Here is a 17,056-nt window from a genome sequence, read left to right as displayed (position 1 = left end):
GTGTCTCTCTTTCTCAATCCTCACTTCACCTCTTACTTTTCATTTCTGGGTCAGGTGACATCATGGGTTCGGCAATGAACAACCTGGACAAACTCCTGGCCATGTCGTATGGTTGTGGTGAGCAGAACATGCTCAATTTTTGTCCGAATATCTACGTTCTCCGGTATCTGAAGTCTTCAAATCAGCTGACTGATTCTATCCTGGAGACGGGGAAGAAGTTTTTGGAAGCAGGTGAGTGTAGCATCTAGAGGAAGAAGTGGACCTGGGTAAACAGAACACAAAGCAAGTTCACCAGTTCAAAGTAAATAGAAGAATGAAATAAGATGGCCATGTCTTGAAGGACACTCATTAATTTACTGATAGAGGATGCCATTTCCCAGTACTGGAAATGCTGCTAACTCCTGGTCAGTGCACATGGTAATGCAGAATAATATGGCTGTCCTGGAACTAACATCAATCCATGGTGTCAGGGAATGTCAGTTTTTTGTTTGGAAGAGTCATCTGCACCAGTTATGGTTGTTGGGTGTTCTCCAAGATGGACATAGCAATGTACAGTATATTGACTTAAAGAGAAAAAAGCATAGAAGGCTCCATAGCGGGGGCAATTGTTCAGACATTAGCCTAACTATGATGACTTTGCTTGGGTTGCCAGGGATCAATTGTCATGCTTCAGGAGACCTTTGATCTCCAAAAATGGTTGGGGGGGGGGGGGGGGGGTTATAAGGCTGCTATTTCATTTCATCCAATCAAATATTATGTAAGGAAATACCATCCATTCTGTATCCTGTAGTTTGGTATCCAGTATTTGATAGAAGACAAATCATTCTCATGATACATACCTTGTGCTGTTGCATAGTTTATTCAGAATCATTTCAACCTTTTTTTACTTTACGAATTTTCGAATTTACAAAAAAACGAATGAAATGAAAACGAACACATTTTTCGGCAGTGCACTTGTCTAGCAATACTGTTCCCCCAGCTGCAGCATACTGCCAAGTTTGCTCCAGTGATGAGGACAGAGGGGATTATGAGGTCACTGACTGTACTTGGGTGCCTGAGAGAAGAGAGGAGGAAAGTGAGGAGGAGGAGGCACAACTCCAACGAGGCAGGATGTCCTCCAGAGGCCAGCTTAAGGGCAGCCACCCTATTGCTTTACATCACAGAGCTCCACAGGTGCAGGACGCTGCTGATTCTCCGCTGACTTCCAAAATTTAATTGGTGTGGGCTTTTTTCAACACATGTGCACAGGGCTGGACTGGGACAAAAATTTGGCCCTGGACATCATCCAGACTGGCCCACTTTAATTTTTCAAACACGCACAAAAACACTGTGGGGGTTGGAGGACAGAGGGGGACACTGTGGGGGTTGGAGGACAGAGGGGGACACTGTGGGGGTTGGAGGACAGAGGGGGACAGCGTGGGGGCTGGAGGACAGAGGGGGACACTGTGGGGGCTGGAGGACAGAGGGGGACACCGTGGGGGCTGGAGGACAGAGGGGGACACCGTGGGGGCTGGAGGACAGAGGGGGACACCGTGGGGGCTGGAGGACAGAGGGGGACACCGTGGGGGCTGGAGGACAGAGGGGGACACCGTGGGGGCTGGAGGACAGCCTGGGGGGGAACAGGAGAGTATCATGGGGCCTCCTGCGATCCTGTTGGGGCCCAGGCCCCCTACATCTGTACTGGCTGCTTCTGCTCCCCCCTCCCCAGTGATGGCGACAGTACACAGCTTCACCCAATGCCTGCAATAAGACCTCTCATGGTGCGCTGCTCTCTGCTGGCCCCTCCGCTCTTCTCGTCCGTCCCAGATGATGTCATGTACAAGCACCCGGGGTGGATGGGAGTGAAGGAGGGGCCCACGGGGAACAATACGCTGTGAGAGGTCCTATTACAGCCGCTTCCAGTGCTAGTGTTGCAGCTGCCATAGGGCCCCACAGTGCCGATAGGTCAGTCCACCCCTGCAGTACAGCAGTGCTTAAAGTAAAGGCTGTGCGGGCCGCGCAGCCATTACTTTGACAGGCTGTCACTCAAACCGGCCCACTGAGCCATCGGCCCACCGGGAAACTCCCGGTAGTCCAGATGGCCAGTACATGCCTGCATGTGCAGTAGATCGCACCGTTGCTGTTTGCAATCTATATCTGAAGCGGATCAAGCATGGCCAGAACTGCACGCGCTTGGGCACCAAATGCTTGACAAGTCATAAGAAGACTTTCCATGCAGTCCGTTGGCAACAGCAACTGAAAGACCCACATAATAAAAAAAAGGCGGACTTCTCCTTGCTCCTCATCTGTGATCTCAACCCCTACTATACTTCCAGTCCTTAAAAACATGCACTGAGAGGAATGAAGGTATAGCAATAGGTGCCACAAGTACTTGCAGCCAATCTGCTAGCAGCACACCATCAGTTGATATCAGCAGGCAAATTTCACTATCCCAGTTGCTGAACCGTAAAAAGAAATACTGTTCCAGCCATCCATATGCTCAGAGTCTAAATGCTAGCTTGGCCAAATTACTAGCACTCCAACTGCTGCCTTTTCAGATGGTAGACTCTGCCCCCTTTCGTGAATTTGTGGAATGTGATGTACTATAGTGGCAGGTTTCAAAACAATTTTTTTTTTCATGTAAGACCATTCCAGCTCTCTACCGTCATGTGGAAGGCAATGTTTTGGCCTCGTTGGACAGGGCGGTCAGCAGCAAGGTTCATATTACTGCTGACTCATGGTCCAGCAGGCATGGTCAGAGACATTATATTTCTTTCACGGCGCACTGGGTAACTCTGCTGGCATCTGGGAAGGATGCAGGATAGGGTTCAGTGTTGGAGCTTGGGACGCCACCAAACCTCCAAAAAAATGGTAGTAATGCTGCCACACCTCTCTGTTCCACTCCCTCGTATTCTTCTTCCTCTATGGCCTCTTCTGCAGAATTGTCCTCTGAACCAGCAGTGCTCCCTAAGCGTTCAAGGGGCTATGCAAGCAGTCAGACTAAAAGATGCCATGCGGTGCTTCAGTTTGTCTGCCCAGGGGACAAGAACCACACTGGGGCAGAGATTCTGTCAGCTCTGCAGGGGCAGGCTCAGAGGTGGTTGACGCCACGCCAGCTTCAGCAAGGAATGGTTGTATGCGACAATGGCACCAACCTTCTCCGACAGGGACACTTGACCCATGTTCCATGTTTGGCACACAGCCTTAATTTGGTGGTGCAGCATTTCTTGACCAGGTACCCAGGCTTACAGAAACTTCTGAAGCAGGCCAGAAAAGTCTGTGGCCATTTGCGGTGGTCATACAATGGCAGTGCTCGGCTTGCTGACATTCAACGGGAATTCAACCTGCCCACCAACCGCCTCATTTGTGACATGCCCACCAGGTGGAACTGAACATTGGCAATGCTGCAGCGGCTGCACACACAGCAGAGGGCCATAAATGAGTACCTGTGTGAGTATGGCACCAGGACAGGGTCAGGGGAGCTTGGCTTCTTTTCACCATGCCAGTGGCTACTGATTGAGGATGCATGCACTGTCCTGTCACCATTTGAGGAGGCCACAAGGATGGTGAGCAGCAACAATGCATGCATCAGTGACACTGTCCCTCTAGTCTTCCTACTGCTGGACATGCTTTGTGGAATCATAGACAGGGCACTTGAGGCAGGACAGTGGGAGAAAGAGGAGGACTTCTTTTCCTCTCAAGGCCCCTTTATGCAGATAGCATTCCTAAGGGGCCGCCAAACACACAGGAAGAAGAGGAGGAGGATTGTGTCAGCATGGATGTGGAGGATAACATGCAGTAGTCCTCAAGTGATGGTTTTCGGTCCCCAGAAATCCAAGGAGTTGTACGTGGCTGGGAGGAGGTAGTATAAAGAAAAAAGTTCAGTGCGCTACTCAAATAATAATGTGAATATAAAGAAATGAAAAAATTATAGTTCATATGGAAAATGATGGTATCATAAACAGGAGGTGTGATTCCTCTTTAAATCTTCAGTAAATCTTCTATGGATTTTCTAAGACAATGCAGAAATAGGAAATGGGGGCTGCTTACCAGATTTGATGGCTCCCCACCACAGAGATCGTGTGAGCCTGAACAAACTCCTTTCGGGGTCAGGAACAGCTGGTCTTTGAGTAGAGACAGACTTCCCTCCACGCCTGGTAGCTAAAATTTCAGAGGCGGCAATCGGGAACGCTCTCCTCTATTAGCTGCTCCAGCAAGACCACTCGTAGCAGGAAATAGTATATTTTAAAAGAAAAGGAGGCGCTTCATTGTGCAGTAGTTTAAAATGCTTTAATCCATGAATGGACAACTGACATCAAAGCATTGGCAGGGTAAAACACCGTAGCAATTAAAAAACACAGCCGACGCCGAAGCCGATCAGCTGAGCATGTTCTGTCATCTACCGGATTCAAATTTAGAGGATAAATCTCAAAATTACATTTTTTTTATGTGGTAGACAGAATGCTGGTGTAGCACTACCCCCATAGGGACTGCAAGTGAAAGGGTTCCCCACTGCTGCACAGCCAGTCACTCAGCATTTCCTTCTTTCATCCGGGCACAAAAGTCTTTGGCTTGTTTTTGTAATTTTATTAGGGGATGATAACTTTGATGGGGTAAGGGATTATGGGATGCCTAATGTGATAACAATTTAACTTCAGGGACACTTCCTCCCTATTTACAGACTCCTCTTCTTCCTTCCACCTGCACAGGTTTTGTTCCTTTTTGCACAGCTTCTGCTGCTTCTCTCCTGAGGGAAACGACAGGCTTTTTGTCAGTTCAGCAACAGCCCATTACAGGCAGGGACTCTCAGTCCCTTGAAAAATAGTACATATGGAGTGACACAGCATATGTTATCTCCTTGTGCTTCCCTGTGGCCACTGAACACCGTTCCACTACTTGCAGAAAATGCTAGCCCACCTGGCTGCTCCACTCTTCCCAGTCCTTCTGACTGACATACACATAGAGACTCTCCAGGGCAAGGTTAGATGAAGACTTGGCACACTGCATTCTTCAAAAGAGCACTGATACAGATGGCACCCTCTCATCTTGTCTTGTCCCAGCACCATGCTGATCTGCTCACTATCTCTCTTTGGTTGCTCCTCTGCCTCTCTGGCTTTAGTTCCCCCAACTGCCTCCTGTGGTGGGATCCTCCCAGACCAACCTCAAAAGCTCCACCCCCCCCCCCCGGGTAAGGGGTCCCTCAAGGGCCACACAGACAGCCTCCCTCAGCACTGCTCCTCTATCTTCCACCCAAACTCTCTTGCTGGCAAGACTCATTTCTATTTAACCTGGGGATTGGCCAAAGGCCCCTAAATATTCAAGGGAACCCCTCCTAGCCTCCACCCACTAGTCCCAGAACATTTTCCAACATTCTAGAAACAGGGGGAGGCACCAGAGAGCTGCCAGGATGAGTCATTCAGCCCTGAACTCTAATAACCTTGACCCCGATTCAGTGACTCAGGTTTATCTCAAAGCCAGACTATGTTTTACCTGCACTACATTTCTAATAGCACAGACTACTGGGTGCTACATTGTTCTTTTTCGTAATATATATTATTGTGGTTTCCCTAGAGCAATGCTGAAAAAATAATGTTTTGCATTGAAACCCTCTAAGTTTGATTAACTAAATTATGTTCCTCCAGGACTACAGCGTCAGCTGACTTACAAGCACCCAGATGGCTCTTACAGTGCCTTTGGCAAAAGTGATAAAGAGGGTAGCACATGGTGAGTATGGCCCTCATCGGGCGGCAGCCAGACAAGACATAAAGGCTAAAGCTAGCCATACTTGCATAGATTAACACATATACGAGGGGGTACTGATAAGTATTGAACCTTACCCAGAAAAATTTGAGCTAGGAAGCTGTAAATTGCAGGGTGTACTGGCCAATTTGTCTACATTCAATGGTACAAAAATCAACTACCTATAATTTTAACTTATCTTTATTTTTCAGGTCCAAATTGAACATGGCAGCACCTCCAGAAAAATTCAATGTGGAAGAGCATAGAACCATAATCAAGTTCCCGTTTCTCCAAGGGAAAGGTGCAAAGCAGATCCATGATGAAATGTCACAAACTTTGGGTGACAGTGGCCCTTCATATGCAACAGTTAAACGTTGGGTTGTCAAACTGGCCATTTCGGTGTTGAAAGTGAGAAACCCAGTGGAAAGGCCTGTTTCTGTCTCTGTGCCTGCAAAAGTCAAACGTTTTGGGATCCACTTTGCTGCAAGCTTTCTCATTTCCAAGTCGTTGTGCATAATGGCACCAACTCTCTAACATGATATTCCCAGATATGTAGCAATACTTTTGGCTGATATTCAGTGGTCCTCCATGATCATGTCATGGATGGCTTTCACAAAGGCCCTCCACTGGGTTTCTCATTTTCAACACCGAAATGGCCAGTTTTAAAATTGACAACCCAACGTTTAACTGTTGCATATGAAGGGCCACTGTCACCCAAAGTTTGTGACATTTCATCATGGATCTGCTTTGCACCTTTCCCTTGAAGAAGCAGGAACTTGATTACGGTCTTATGCTCTTCCACGTTTAATTTTTCTGAAAGTGCTGCCATGTTCACTTTGGACCTGAAAAAGAGAGATAAGTTAAAATTATAGGTAGTTGATTTTTCACCATTGAATATAGACAAATTGGCCAGTACACCCTGCAATTTACAGCTTCCTAGCTCAAATTTTTCTGGGTAAGGCTCAATACTTATCAGCACCTCCTCGCAGATTATTGTATTCTGACAGCTACAGCACACTCGGTTGTCAGAACACACAAACAGAGACTGCATCAGATTGGTTGCATTCACTGTTCAGCCAACATTGAAAAAAATGTACTTTCGTTGAGCTGGGTGGTGCCAACAAGGGCACCCAATGAGGAAATTTCATCGGATTGAGCCAGAATCATTAGGAAAGTTTTTTTTTTTCTTTTTTGGTCATTATTTTACTTTCATGCATAAAGGTAAAAAACCTTCTGTGTTCAGCGCCCCTACTACCTGAGTCTGATCGTGATCCAGCCTGTGTCCAAGAGCAGCGTCTCTCTCTCTTCTCATTGGCTCAGAGACATCAGCCACTGTCAATCACAGGTAGTGAAGAGGGAACAGGGGGCAGGGCTGAGGCGTGCTCTGTGTGAACATGCACAAGTGCTCCCATAGCAAATGATTTGCTATGGGGGCACTCGGCAGGGCGGAGGACCGAGGAGCGCTGGCAGGGGACCCCAGAAGAGGGGGGATCGGGGCTTCTCTGTGCAAAACCATTGCACAGAGCAGGTAAGTATGAAATGTTTGTTATTTAAAAAATATACCTTTAGTATCACTTTAAGGCTGGGTTCACACTATTTTGAATTGGATGCAGGTTTCCCTGCATCCAATTCCCATGTCAAGAGACTGTGACCAGCTCTCTATGGAGCCAGTTCGCAAAGCTCCGGGAGGGCTGCAGGGTGGATTGAAAAGTCCTGTGTGTCTTCTGGTCCATTTCAGGTCCGAATTCCGCTAAAAATTCGGACCGAAATCGGACCTGAAACGGTGAACAGGGACACAGCGGACACCCTCTGTGAGTCCATTTGCATGGAGATGTGGACCCAGCCTAAAGCTGAATTCTGGGTATGGCAATTTTTACATAGTTACATTGGTCCAGCTTGAACCAATGTAAGTATGTATGTGCCATACCTGTGGAATCCCAGTGGAAACTGGAAATCACTGTAATAGTCACAGCTACTCCAGTGATCTTCCAGGTCTGGTACCAATCAGCTGCCCTTTCTGAAAACAGGACATTGTTCTTTTGTTACAGGTGCCATTCGGAGAATACTTTGCATTTTCTCAATGAATCTAAAGTGTTCTGACTGGATGAGGTGGAGATTGTGACATCTCCACCTCATCCAATCATACAAAATGCAAAAGTATTTCTCAATGACACCTGTGCAGAGTGAGTGACTTTGTGAGTTCACAATTCAGCAGGGCAGCCACTCCGTACGGGACCTGGAAGCTTGTGGAGATCACTGGAGTAGGCACCAAAGCTTTTTCCAGCTTCCATGGGGATCCCACAGGTATAGTACCTAAATACTTACATTGGCCCAAACTGGACCAATGTAACTATGTAACTATGTTAAAATTGCTATACCTAAACTTCATTGTTAACGTTACAAATGAGCTTTAAATTTCTCCTGGGGGTTGTGAAAGCTTCTTTCACCCAGCTAACCCAACCCATCACTAACTGTAACCCTTTGCTAATAAACAAAGTCATGTGATTGCCGAAGCAGGCACTGCTGCATGGTGAATTTAGAAGCCAATTTTGGTTAAATCTAGGTTAGTGTTTTCATGCCAAAATCAAGTTTGGCAACATTTTCTGCTCTATGCATGATAAAATTTGGAAATCTGCATTAGCACACTTCTTATTCAAATGATCAAAGGGTAGAATGCTTAGCTGTTGACAACTTGTGGCATAACCATAGCCATACTAGCCTACTTGGCTGTTTTGGGGCCCAATGGTGGGAGGGTGCCCCACTAGGGAGGTTCTCTGATGTTTCCATTTCAGAAGAGCTGAGGTCAGATGCACTAGATCATGGTTTAAGTTCTTGCTGTTGCATCTACTGCTTCCAGTCTGTGAGTAGATGTATTGCCTTGCTGGCTGGGGTGGTTAAAGAGGTGTGTCTGTGTATGGGGGGGGGGGGGTGGACGGGCTGCTGCCTCCTATCCTTGATGTCACAAAGAGAGGCAGCTGGATGGTGCCATCAAAATTTTGCAATGAGGCCCCATGAGTTGTAGTTACGTCCTGTTGACAGAATTAATCTTTTTCATCCAACTTCAGCAAACTGAAATCTCCTTTTTAGTAGTTACTGGAGGTTGTACTTTTTCAACTTGCAAAATTTTGACTTCTGGGGTTGATGTACCCTGTTTCCCCGAAAATAAGACCTAGTGTGATTGTCGGTGATGGCTGCAATATAAGCCCTACCCCCCAAATAAGCCCTACCCTCTTTCCCCGAAAATAAGCCCTACCCTGAAAATAAGACCTACAAGGACTTCAACTAGGGCTTATTTGGGGGGTAGGGCTTATATTGTAGCCATTACCGACAATCACGCTAGGTCTTATTTTCGGGGAAACAGGGTATGTCACGACTGACTGGTGACATCATAGATCAATGCACATATTTGCCAGCACACTGTGAATCAATTGTCATCCAAAGCTTCTCCTGAAGAATGATCACATCACAAAGGACCAAGTGCAACATTTTGGAGCCGGGCAGAACCCTTTCATCATCAGATGCCTGAAGAAGGGGTTCCCCGGCTCCAAAACCATGCACTTGGTCCTTTGTGATATGATCACTCTTCAAGCTTCAAACAACACTTGATGATCAATGGTGATCAATGGTGTGCTGGCAAATATGTGCATTGATGTGTGATGTTTCCAGTCTCTAGCTGATTGTTGATGCAGCACCCATAACGCTTGAGCCTATTCCAAGAACATGTGTGATAGGAATATTGACAATATCATGTGACTAACTGGTGGAGGCCATGTTTGTCTTATTCCTTATTTCCAGGCTCACAGCTTTTGTTATAAAGAGTTTTTGGCAGGCTCGGGACTTTATTTTCATTGATGATAAACACATAAAAGAAGGTATGAGTTTTCTGGCGAAGCAACAAAAAGACGACGGCTGCTTCAAGGCCACGGGACGACTGCTGAATAATGGCATGAAGGTGAGCGCCAAATCGTAATTCATTCATTGTATCACTTTGCTGTTTTGTAGTGTTACAATTGTTTAGGGCAGGAGCGGAAAGACATTTGTATTTAGTCATTTATTTTAATAATATTTTCATAAAATTTATGTGCCATTAATTTTAAATGATTTTGGTAACTTTTTGGGGCTTTTTTAAAGTGTGCTTGTAGTTAGAGAAAACAATGAATGGTACTGTAATTATCAGAGATAGTAAAAACTGGATTGTTTCAGTTATACAGTTTTTAGAATATTTTAGACAGGATTTGTGCATGGCGTTTTATTTTATATTCAGTCTAACCCACATTTACAGGAGTGTCCTGAAGTATTACAAATATACCAGCAATGTGATCTATCTGCCATAATTCCTAGCTCTGTTCATCAATCCATTTTTACTGTTGAGTGTCTCAACTCTAAACTGATAAACTGTAATGTCATTTCTTTTACTAATGAGGTAAATTTATAAAATATTGCACATTCATTTTCTGTATTTGTATATTCAGCCAGTAGGTGGAGCTCTCAGCTTTTCCTAATAGTTTTCCCAGTTACCCTTAGCTACTTTACTAAAAAATAAATAAAACAAAGCAAGCAGTTTATGTAAATCAAATTGCGTTTCCACTTTTGCAGTCAAACATAAGAGAACCACAATAAAATTCCAAAAAAAACAATTAAAAAATATCATTCTTACCTTTTGGCTATTTATTGGGAACCACAATAAAATTCACAAAAAAATTTCTTGGGAACAGGCTTCTGGGCAAAGTGCAAGGGGCCCCAGGGACAGACTCGGTTTCCCTCATTAACATACAATGAAGAAACCCAGGCTCAAGATCTTTAACCTTTTGTTAGGACAGAGAGTGCGCAAATCTAGTTCACAACTGATAATGTGATCTGACAGCACAGTACAGAAAGTGTAACCGGCAGTTTTGAAATATGTTTTAAGTTTTGCTATGTGAATGAGAACATATAATACATATAAAGTAGGTGTTATTGCACTTTAACTGCAAGAGTGGAAATACACGTTAAGCTGAAATCAACACGGTCAGGTCAGAGTAGTGACTCCATCCTCTTCCTCAGTAGGGCTACATCCCAGATTTAATTGAAAGATAGAGCAACTTAAGGCCCCTTTCAAACTGATCTGTAGCAAAATTATGGTAAAAACACATATGCCATTTTATAGAGATTTGCATTTCAGATGTGTTTCCTGTGTGTTTTTGGACCATTTGCACCTGTGAAAAATGGACGTGACTCAAAAATGCACCAAAGAACAAATCGTGGTTGCATTTTTACTGTGATCTTAAAGCAATTTCCATTCATTTCATTCCATTCATTTGGGAAGCTGCGTTTTTGGTGTGGCACCAAAGATGCTCAATGCAGAACTTTTCACACAGCACACAGTGGTCCCATAGGATTTAAAGGGAAACATTTTTCCTGTGTTTTTCATACAAGGTAAAAACGCAGGAAAAATGTATGTGTGAAAGGGACCTTAAAGTGTATGTAAACCCTCTCCTATACCCAGTGAAGTGAAAAGCTTCAGATGATACACAGGGATGAAACAAATCTCCCTACAAGTTTTACATGTACATCTGCTGTCTTCAGTTTTATATATCCTTTAGAATTCTTACATGTTATTAGAATTTTCACTTCCTCATTCAGCAGTGGGAGTGTATTCGTGGCTTACACTGGAAAACAGCTGATTGGAGGAAAGGCGCCCCCCTCCACATAGGCAGAAGAACGGAGATACTTTCAGAGCTGAGCTGTGACAAGACAAGCTCTCTGCTAATCCATTTATAGCAAACTCCCTCGACACAAATTTTCAGCTGCTTTTATTCCCCGTCTCTGAGAACTTGTCAGAAGTTATCATGCTGATAACAGAGGAACGGAACAGCAAAAACACATGGGACTCGGGGCTTTGGAGAGAGATAAGTAAACAATACAGATATATGTGCTTAGGTCAAATTTCATGAATCAGATTTACGACCACTTTAAGGAAGCAGTCCCTGCTGTGCTCCCTCCATAAATAACCAATAGAAACCCTATGTCATTGGTGCATCCTGTGTTGAATATTTATTTTGCAAAGCAAAGATGTTATTTAAATAGTAGTACTAAAAAAGACATCAGTATAAAAAAATTTTAAACAATTTTAAAACTACTCAAAACTACTAAAGGTTCCCCTTAAGTAGTATAACAGCAGTTGTAAGCAGGGCTTTTTTTTCAGGGGGAACTTGGTGGAACTCAGTTCCACCACCTCTGGCTCAGACCCTTTGGTGCCTGCTCACCACAATCACTTGTAAACACAGAAGTCTGGTTTCTGTGTTTACAAGTGACAGCTCTCCACTCTGTGTGTAATGCAATCCTAGTATTTAATGCCCCTTTAAGACCCTCCTACTGTTTGTGAAATTTGACTGACCACACCCACTATTTGATGTGATTTGGAGGGTGTGTGTAGGGGGAGGGGTTTTGGGGTGTCGTGGTTGAGTTCCAGCATCTATTGTTTGAGAAAAAAAGCCCTGGTTGTAAGTCATCTATGTACCGTCATGGAATCTGCACAACAGGGGTGCTCTGAGGACCAGCTGGTAGATTACATCATTGGGCTTGTAGAAAATGTTTTTATTTTAAATTTTATTTTAACAGAAATTAACTCTAACTACTGTTTTTCACTCATGTGGCAGGGTGGCGTGAATGATGAGATTGCGCTCACGGCTTACGTTACAGGGGCCTTGTTGGAAAGTGGAATAGAGATCAGTGTAAGTTTGGTGTCCTTCACATTACATATCACTATTAAGGATGAGCCGAACACCTCCCGGTTTAGTTCGCAGTAGAACTTGCAAACAGGCAAAAAATTTGGATGAACACCGTTAAAGTCCATGGGACACGAACATGAAAATACAAAAGTGCTAGTTTTAAAGGCTTATATGCAAGTTATTGCCACAAAAAGTGTTTGGGGACCTGGGTCCTGCCCCGCTCTCTCCTTCGCCCTCTTTTCCTGCGGCCTGCCAGGTTGCGTGCTCAGATAAGGGTCTGGTATGGATTTTGGGGGGGACCCCTGCGCCCCTTCTTTTGTTAAATTTGGTGCATGGTTCCCCTTAATATCCATACCAGACCTGAAGGGCCTGGTATGAATTTTGGGGGGACCCCCACGCAATTTTTTTTAAAGTTTTTGGTTCTGGGTTCCCCTTAATATTCATACCAGACCCAAAGGGCCTGGTAATGGACTGTGGGGGAAACCCGTGCCTTTTTTTTTCAATGAGTTTTATCTATATTGCCCAGATCCGACAATTCATTGCAGCCGCAATGAGTTTTATGTTACATTTTCTCCTTTTAGAAATGTCATTTTGCTGTGGTACTGTTCTAAACACGGGAAAACTGTGCCACTTTACAGGCATACTATAGACACCCCCCGGCACGATATTTACCACTTTCCAACCAGCCGCCATCATTATACTGCGGCAGGTCGGCACGATTCCGCGAACCGTCATAGCTATACATCGGTCCCTTTAAGCGGCATAGCAGGCCCGCGCGCGTGCCCGCTGCACAGCAGAGTGCCGATGCTCGTGACCGGTGGTCGCGATGACCGCCGACCACGAGTGGTGACGGGCACGAGACACAGAACAGGGACGTGTGTGTAAACGCACACAACCCAGTTCTGTGAGGAGAGGACAGAGTCAGTTCCTACGAGCTGGAACCCATGATCCCTCATCTCCTATAGTCAGTCCCATCCCCCACAGTTAGAGCACACACTAGGGAACACAGTTAACCCCTTGATCGCCCCCTAGTGTTAACCTCTTCCCTGCCAGTGGCATTTATACAATAATCAGCGCATTTTTATAGCACTGATCGCTGAATAATTGTCAATCGACCCAAAAATGTGTCAAAAGTGTCCGCCATAATGTCGCAGTCTCGATAAAAATCGCAGATCGCCGCCATTACTAGTAAAAGAAAAATAATAACAATAAAAATGCCATAAATGTATCCCCTATTTTGTACCCGCTATAACTTTTGTGCAAACCAATCAATATACGCTTTTTGCGATTTTTATTACCAAAAATATGTAGAAGAATACATATCGGCCTAAACTGAGGGGAAAAAAATAGCTTTTTTTTAAAAAAATTGAGGCTATTTATTACAGCAAAATGTACAAAATATTGAGTTCTTTTTTTCAAAATTGTCACTTTTTTTGTTTATAGCGCATAAATAAAAACCGCAGAGATGATCAAATACCACCAAAAGAAAGCTCTATTTGTGGGGAAAAAGGATGTCAATTTTGTTTGAGTACAGCGTCGCACGACCGCGCAATTGTCAGTTAAAGTGATGCTGTGCCGTATCGTAAAAAATGGCCTGGTCATTGAGCAGCCAAATCTTCTGGGGCTGAAGTGGTTAAAGGAATATTTCATTTTTATTCTTTCACTTTAAGCATTATTAAAATCACTGCTCCAGAAAAAACTTTTTTTGCATTGATCCATGTCCCCTGGGGCAGGACCCAGGTCCCCAAACACTTTTTATGACAATAACTTGCATATAAGCCTTTAAAAATGAGCACTTTTGGTTTTTCATGTTAGTGTCCCACTTTACCGGGGTTCCGCGGCTTTTGAATTTGCCGCGAACACAGCATAATGTTCGGTGTTCGCTGAACGTCCAAACAACCAAAGTTTGGCCCGAACCGTTCGGCCATCCCTAATCACTATGAAGTATGGAAGCTCACAAGCGTGTTCCGTGTCCATGCAATAGATAATAGAGTTTTTTTTTTTGTTTTTTATCAATGTGGTGGTAATTAAAGAAAAGCTCCAGCCTTCCCTTCAGTCTTGCACAGTTGTACAGTCTCCTCTCTCTCCTCTTTACTAAAATTACTTACTCTGATTTCACTGCACACTGTGAGCTTCTCACAATATGCATTAGAAGCTGCAGGAAGTCACATACTGCCCACCTCATTTCCTGGCTGGGGAGGCTCATCATCACATGTGGACAATTCCTAGGGCGGCGTCAGTGTGAATCCAGCTTGCCTAGGAACACTCACTCCTCCAGACTGGCATCCACCCATCAGGGAATTTTGATATTTGCATAACTCTTCCCAATAACCAGCCCACAGCTTGCATCAGGCCTGATGGATTTTGAAAGGAGTACTGAGGCTGGGTGCTGTGATTTTATCAGGAAGCTATGTACAGCATCATGCCAGGCCCCTCCCACCAGCCGTGATTTTTCTGCATTGCATAGAGAAGCACAGAGACCAAGCAATGACATTGATGGATTTAAAATAGGGTATGCAATGCAATCTGAATTATTTTATATAAATGTTTCATCAGCATGTTCATAAGGGGAGAGGGGGAAACTACAACTTTAAATTCCCAGTCCTTACAACTACAACTTTAAAGTCCCAGTCCTTACAACTACAACTTTAAAGTCCCAGTCCAGTCTTTTCTTTAATTTATGGATAGTTGAAGTAGAACACCTTCTAATGGATAAGTTCACCTTTTATAACATGTTACATGTTACACCCGTATTCAGGGTGTAACATGTTACTGCTGCAGCTGCCCCTGGCCATTGGCTCCTGCTGCTGTCAATCAAATCCAATGATGCGGGGGGGCGGGGCCGAGTCCTGCTGTCTGTGTTAGTAGACGCAGCAGCAGCAGGACACAGGAGCACGCCCGCACGAGTGCCCCGAGGAAGAGCACTTCTCCGACGGGGCACTCGAGAAGAGGAGGAGCCAGGAGCGCCGCGAAGGGACCCCAGAAGAGGAGGATCAGGGGTGCTCTGTGCAAAACCAACTACACAGAGGAGGTAAGTATAACATGTTTGTTTAAAAAAAAAAAACAGATCTTTATTAATGCACTTGTCTTTTCTTGTAATGCTGTTTTCCTGTTTGGGGCCCACTATCATTCAGGTCTGTTGGATGTGAATTGGGAAGTAATCTTTTAGACCTTTTTACCAGTCCGCGGAGTAAATTATTTTACCGGTTGGATTAGTTGATAATTCCCTGATGAGCCCCAGCTTAGAGCAAATTGGTAGGAATTGCCTATCCCTACTCTTCATTAAAACCGCCAGAGATGATGAACTTGTGGACATTTGACCTTTTCCTAAATAACCTTTTTACTTTATGTGTATCTGGGACAGATAAATCTCTAGATAAGCTGCTTATTATTTTTACCTTGTATGGTGCAGGATCCCATGGTGACGAAAGCTGTGCAGTGCTTGAAGAATGAACCTGCGGAAAAAAACACTCCATACAAAATGGCCCTTAAGGCCTACGCCTATACAATGGCCAACTGCACAGAGGAACTTTCCAACGTCATGCAACTCCTGGATGGAATAGCGAAAAAAGGAGGTAGAGTAGTACATCACATCTTCACCCACCACTCTTACAACAAATTATTACATCATAAATCAAATACCAAGACCAAGTGAGATAATAAAAATATGTATATGTAATTTCTACTGCCTATCATATCTCACAGTCCAAAGGATCCAAAATGGAAAAACTGGAAGAATTACATAAAAAAGCACATTCTATAAAAATTTGTGGGTGCAGTCCATAAAACCCCCAAACGCCCATCATTTGAGTGTGTAGGGATCTACTAAACTTGCAGATGTAGCTTTTACATTTTTGTGTGATTGCAGGGAACAGTCAGGCTGCTATTTTCTTAAAGTGGAACTTCACTCCCTCACTCCCCCCCCCCCCCCCTTAAAGTAGAACTATAGGCAGAACATCTTTTTTCATTTTGGATGGATTCACATAGGGCCGATTTGACATGTCAAATGGCTGCCTATTGCCAGCAATGGCACCATCCGAATCGGTGCGACGCCGACTTTGCGGCGCCACACCGGTTCCCAAAAGTAGTTGGGAAGCGACTTTGGGGGTGATTTTAATTGACATCTGTACAGGAACCCACACAGATGTCTCTGAAATCGCTCCCGAAGTCGGACTGAAATGTGGGTTTTAAATCATGCTGAACTCGTACAATTTTAAACCTGCATTCAGCGTGAACCCAGGCTAAGCCCTGGTCCACATTGGTGCATTCTGACATGCGATTTGACATGTCGAATTGCATGTCAAAACGGCGGCAATTGCCGGCAATGGCACCGTCCTAAGCAGTGTGACGCTGCATTTGCGGCTCCACACCAATTTCAAAAAGTAGTTTCTGTACTACTTTTTTGCGATTTCAGGGTGCGATTTCCATTGACATCTGTGCAGAAACCCGCACACATGTCTGTGAAATTACGGCCAAAATCGGAACTGACATGCGGGAGTGAAATCATGCGAGTTCAGCTGAACTTGCATGGCTTCATTATTGCAGCTCAGTGTGAACCTGGGCTAAGGGAAGGTTATAACCCCTGTCAGATTTTTCACCATGTGTCCCATTGCAGAGATTTCCCTTCA

At 44.6% G+C, this 17,056-nt stretch overlaps 1 protein-coding gene across 10 annotated transcripts in view; it reads left to right on the top strand.

Annotated features, from left to right (window-relative positions):
* LOC141105739 (alpha-2-macroglobulin-like protein 1) overlaps positions 1 to 17,056 on the top strand; it is a 251,128-nt gene that overhangs the window by 199,167 nt on the left and 34,905 nt on the right. For all 10 annotated transcript variants that reach the window (XM_073595819.1, XM_073595817.1, XM_073595811.1 and 7 more), the window contains 5 exons: positions 55 to 231; positions 5,622 to 5,703; positions 9,514 to 9,670; positions 12,357 to 12,431; positions 15,841 to 16,003. In XM_073595819.1, the coding sequence (XP_073451920.1) occupies positions 55 to 231; positions 5,622 to 5,703; positions 9,514 to 9,670; positions 12,357 to 12,431; positions 15,841 to 16,003 (654 nt within the window). The remainder of the gene's footprint in view (positions 1 to 54; positions 232 to 5,621; positions 5,704 to 9,513; positions 9,671 to 12,356; positions 12,432 to 15,840; positions 16,004 to 17,056) is intronic.

Source organism: Aquarana catesbeiana, linkage group LG08 (assembly GCF_042186555.1).
Source record: "Aquarana catesbeiana isolate 2022-GZ linkage group LG08, ASM4218655v1, whole genome shotgun sequence".
Classification (NCBI taxonomy): Eukaryota; Metazoa; Chordata; class Amphibia; order Anura; family Ranidae; genus Aquarana; species Aquarana catesbeiana.
Note: the sequence above shows the minus strand (reverse complement) of the source record. Positions and strands in the feature narration are given on the sequence as shown.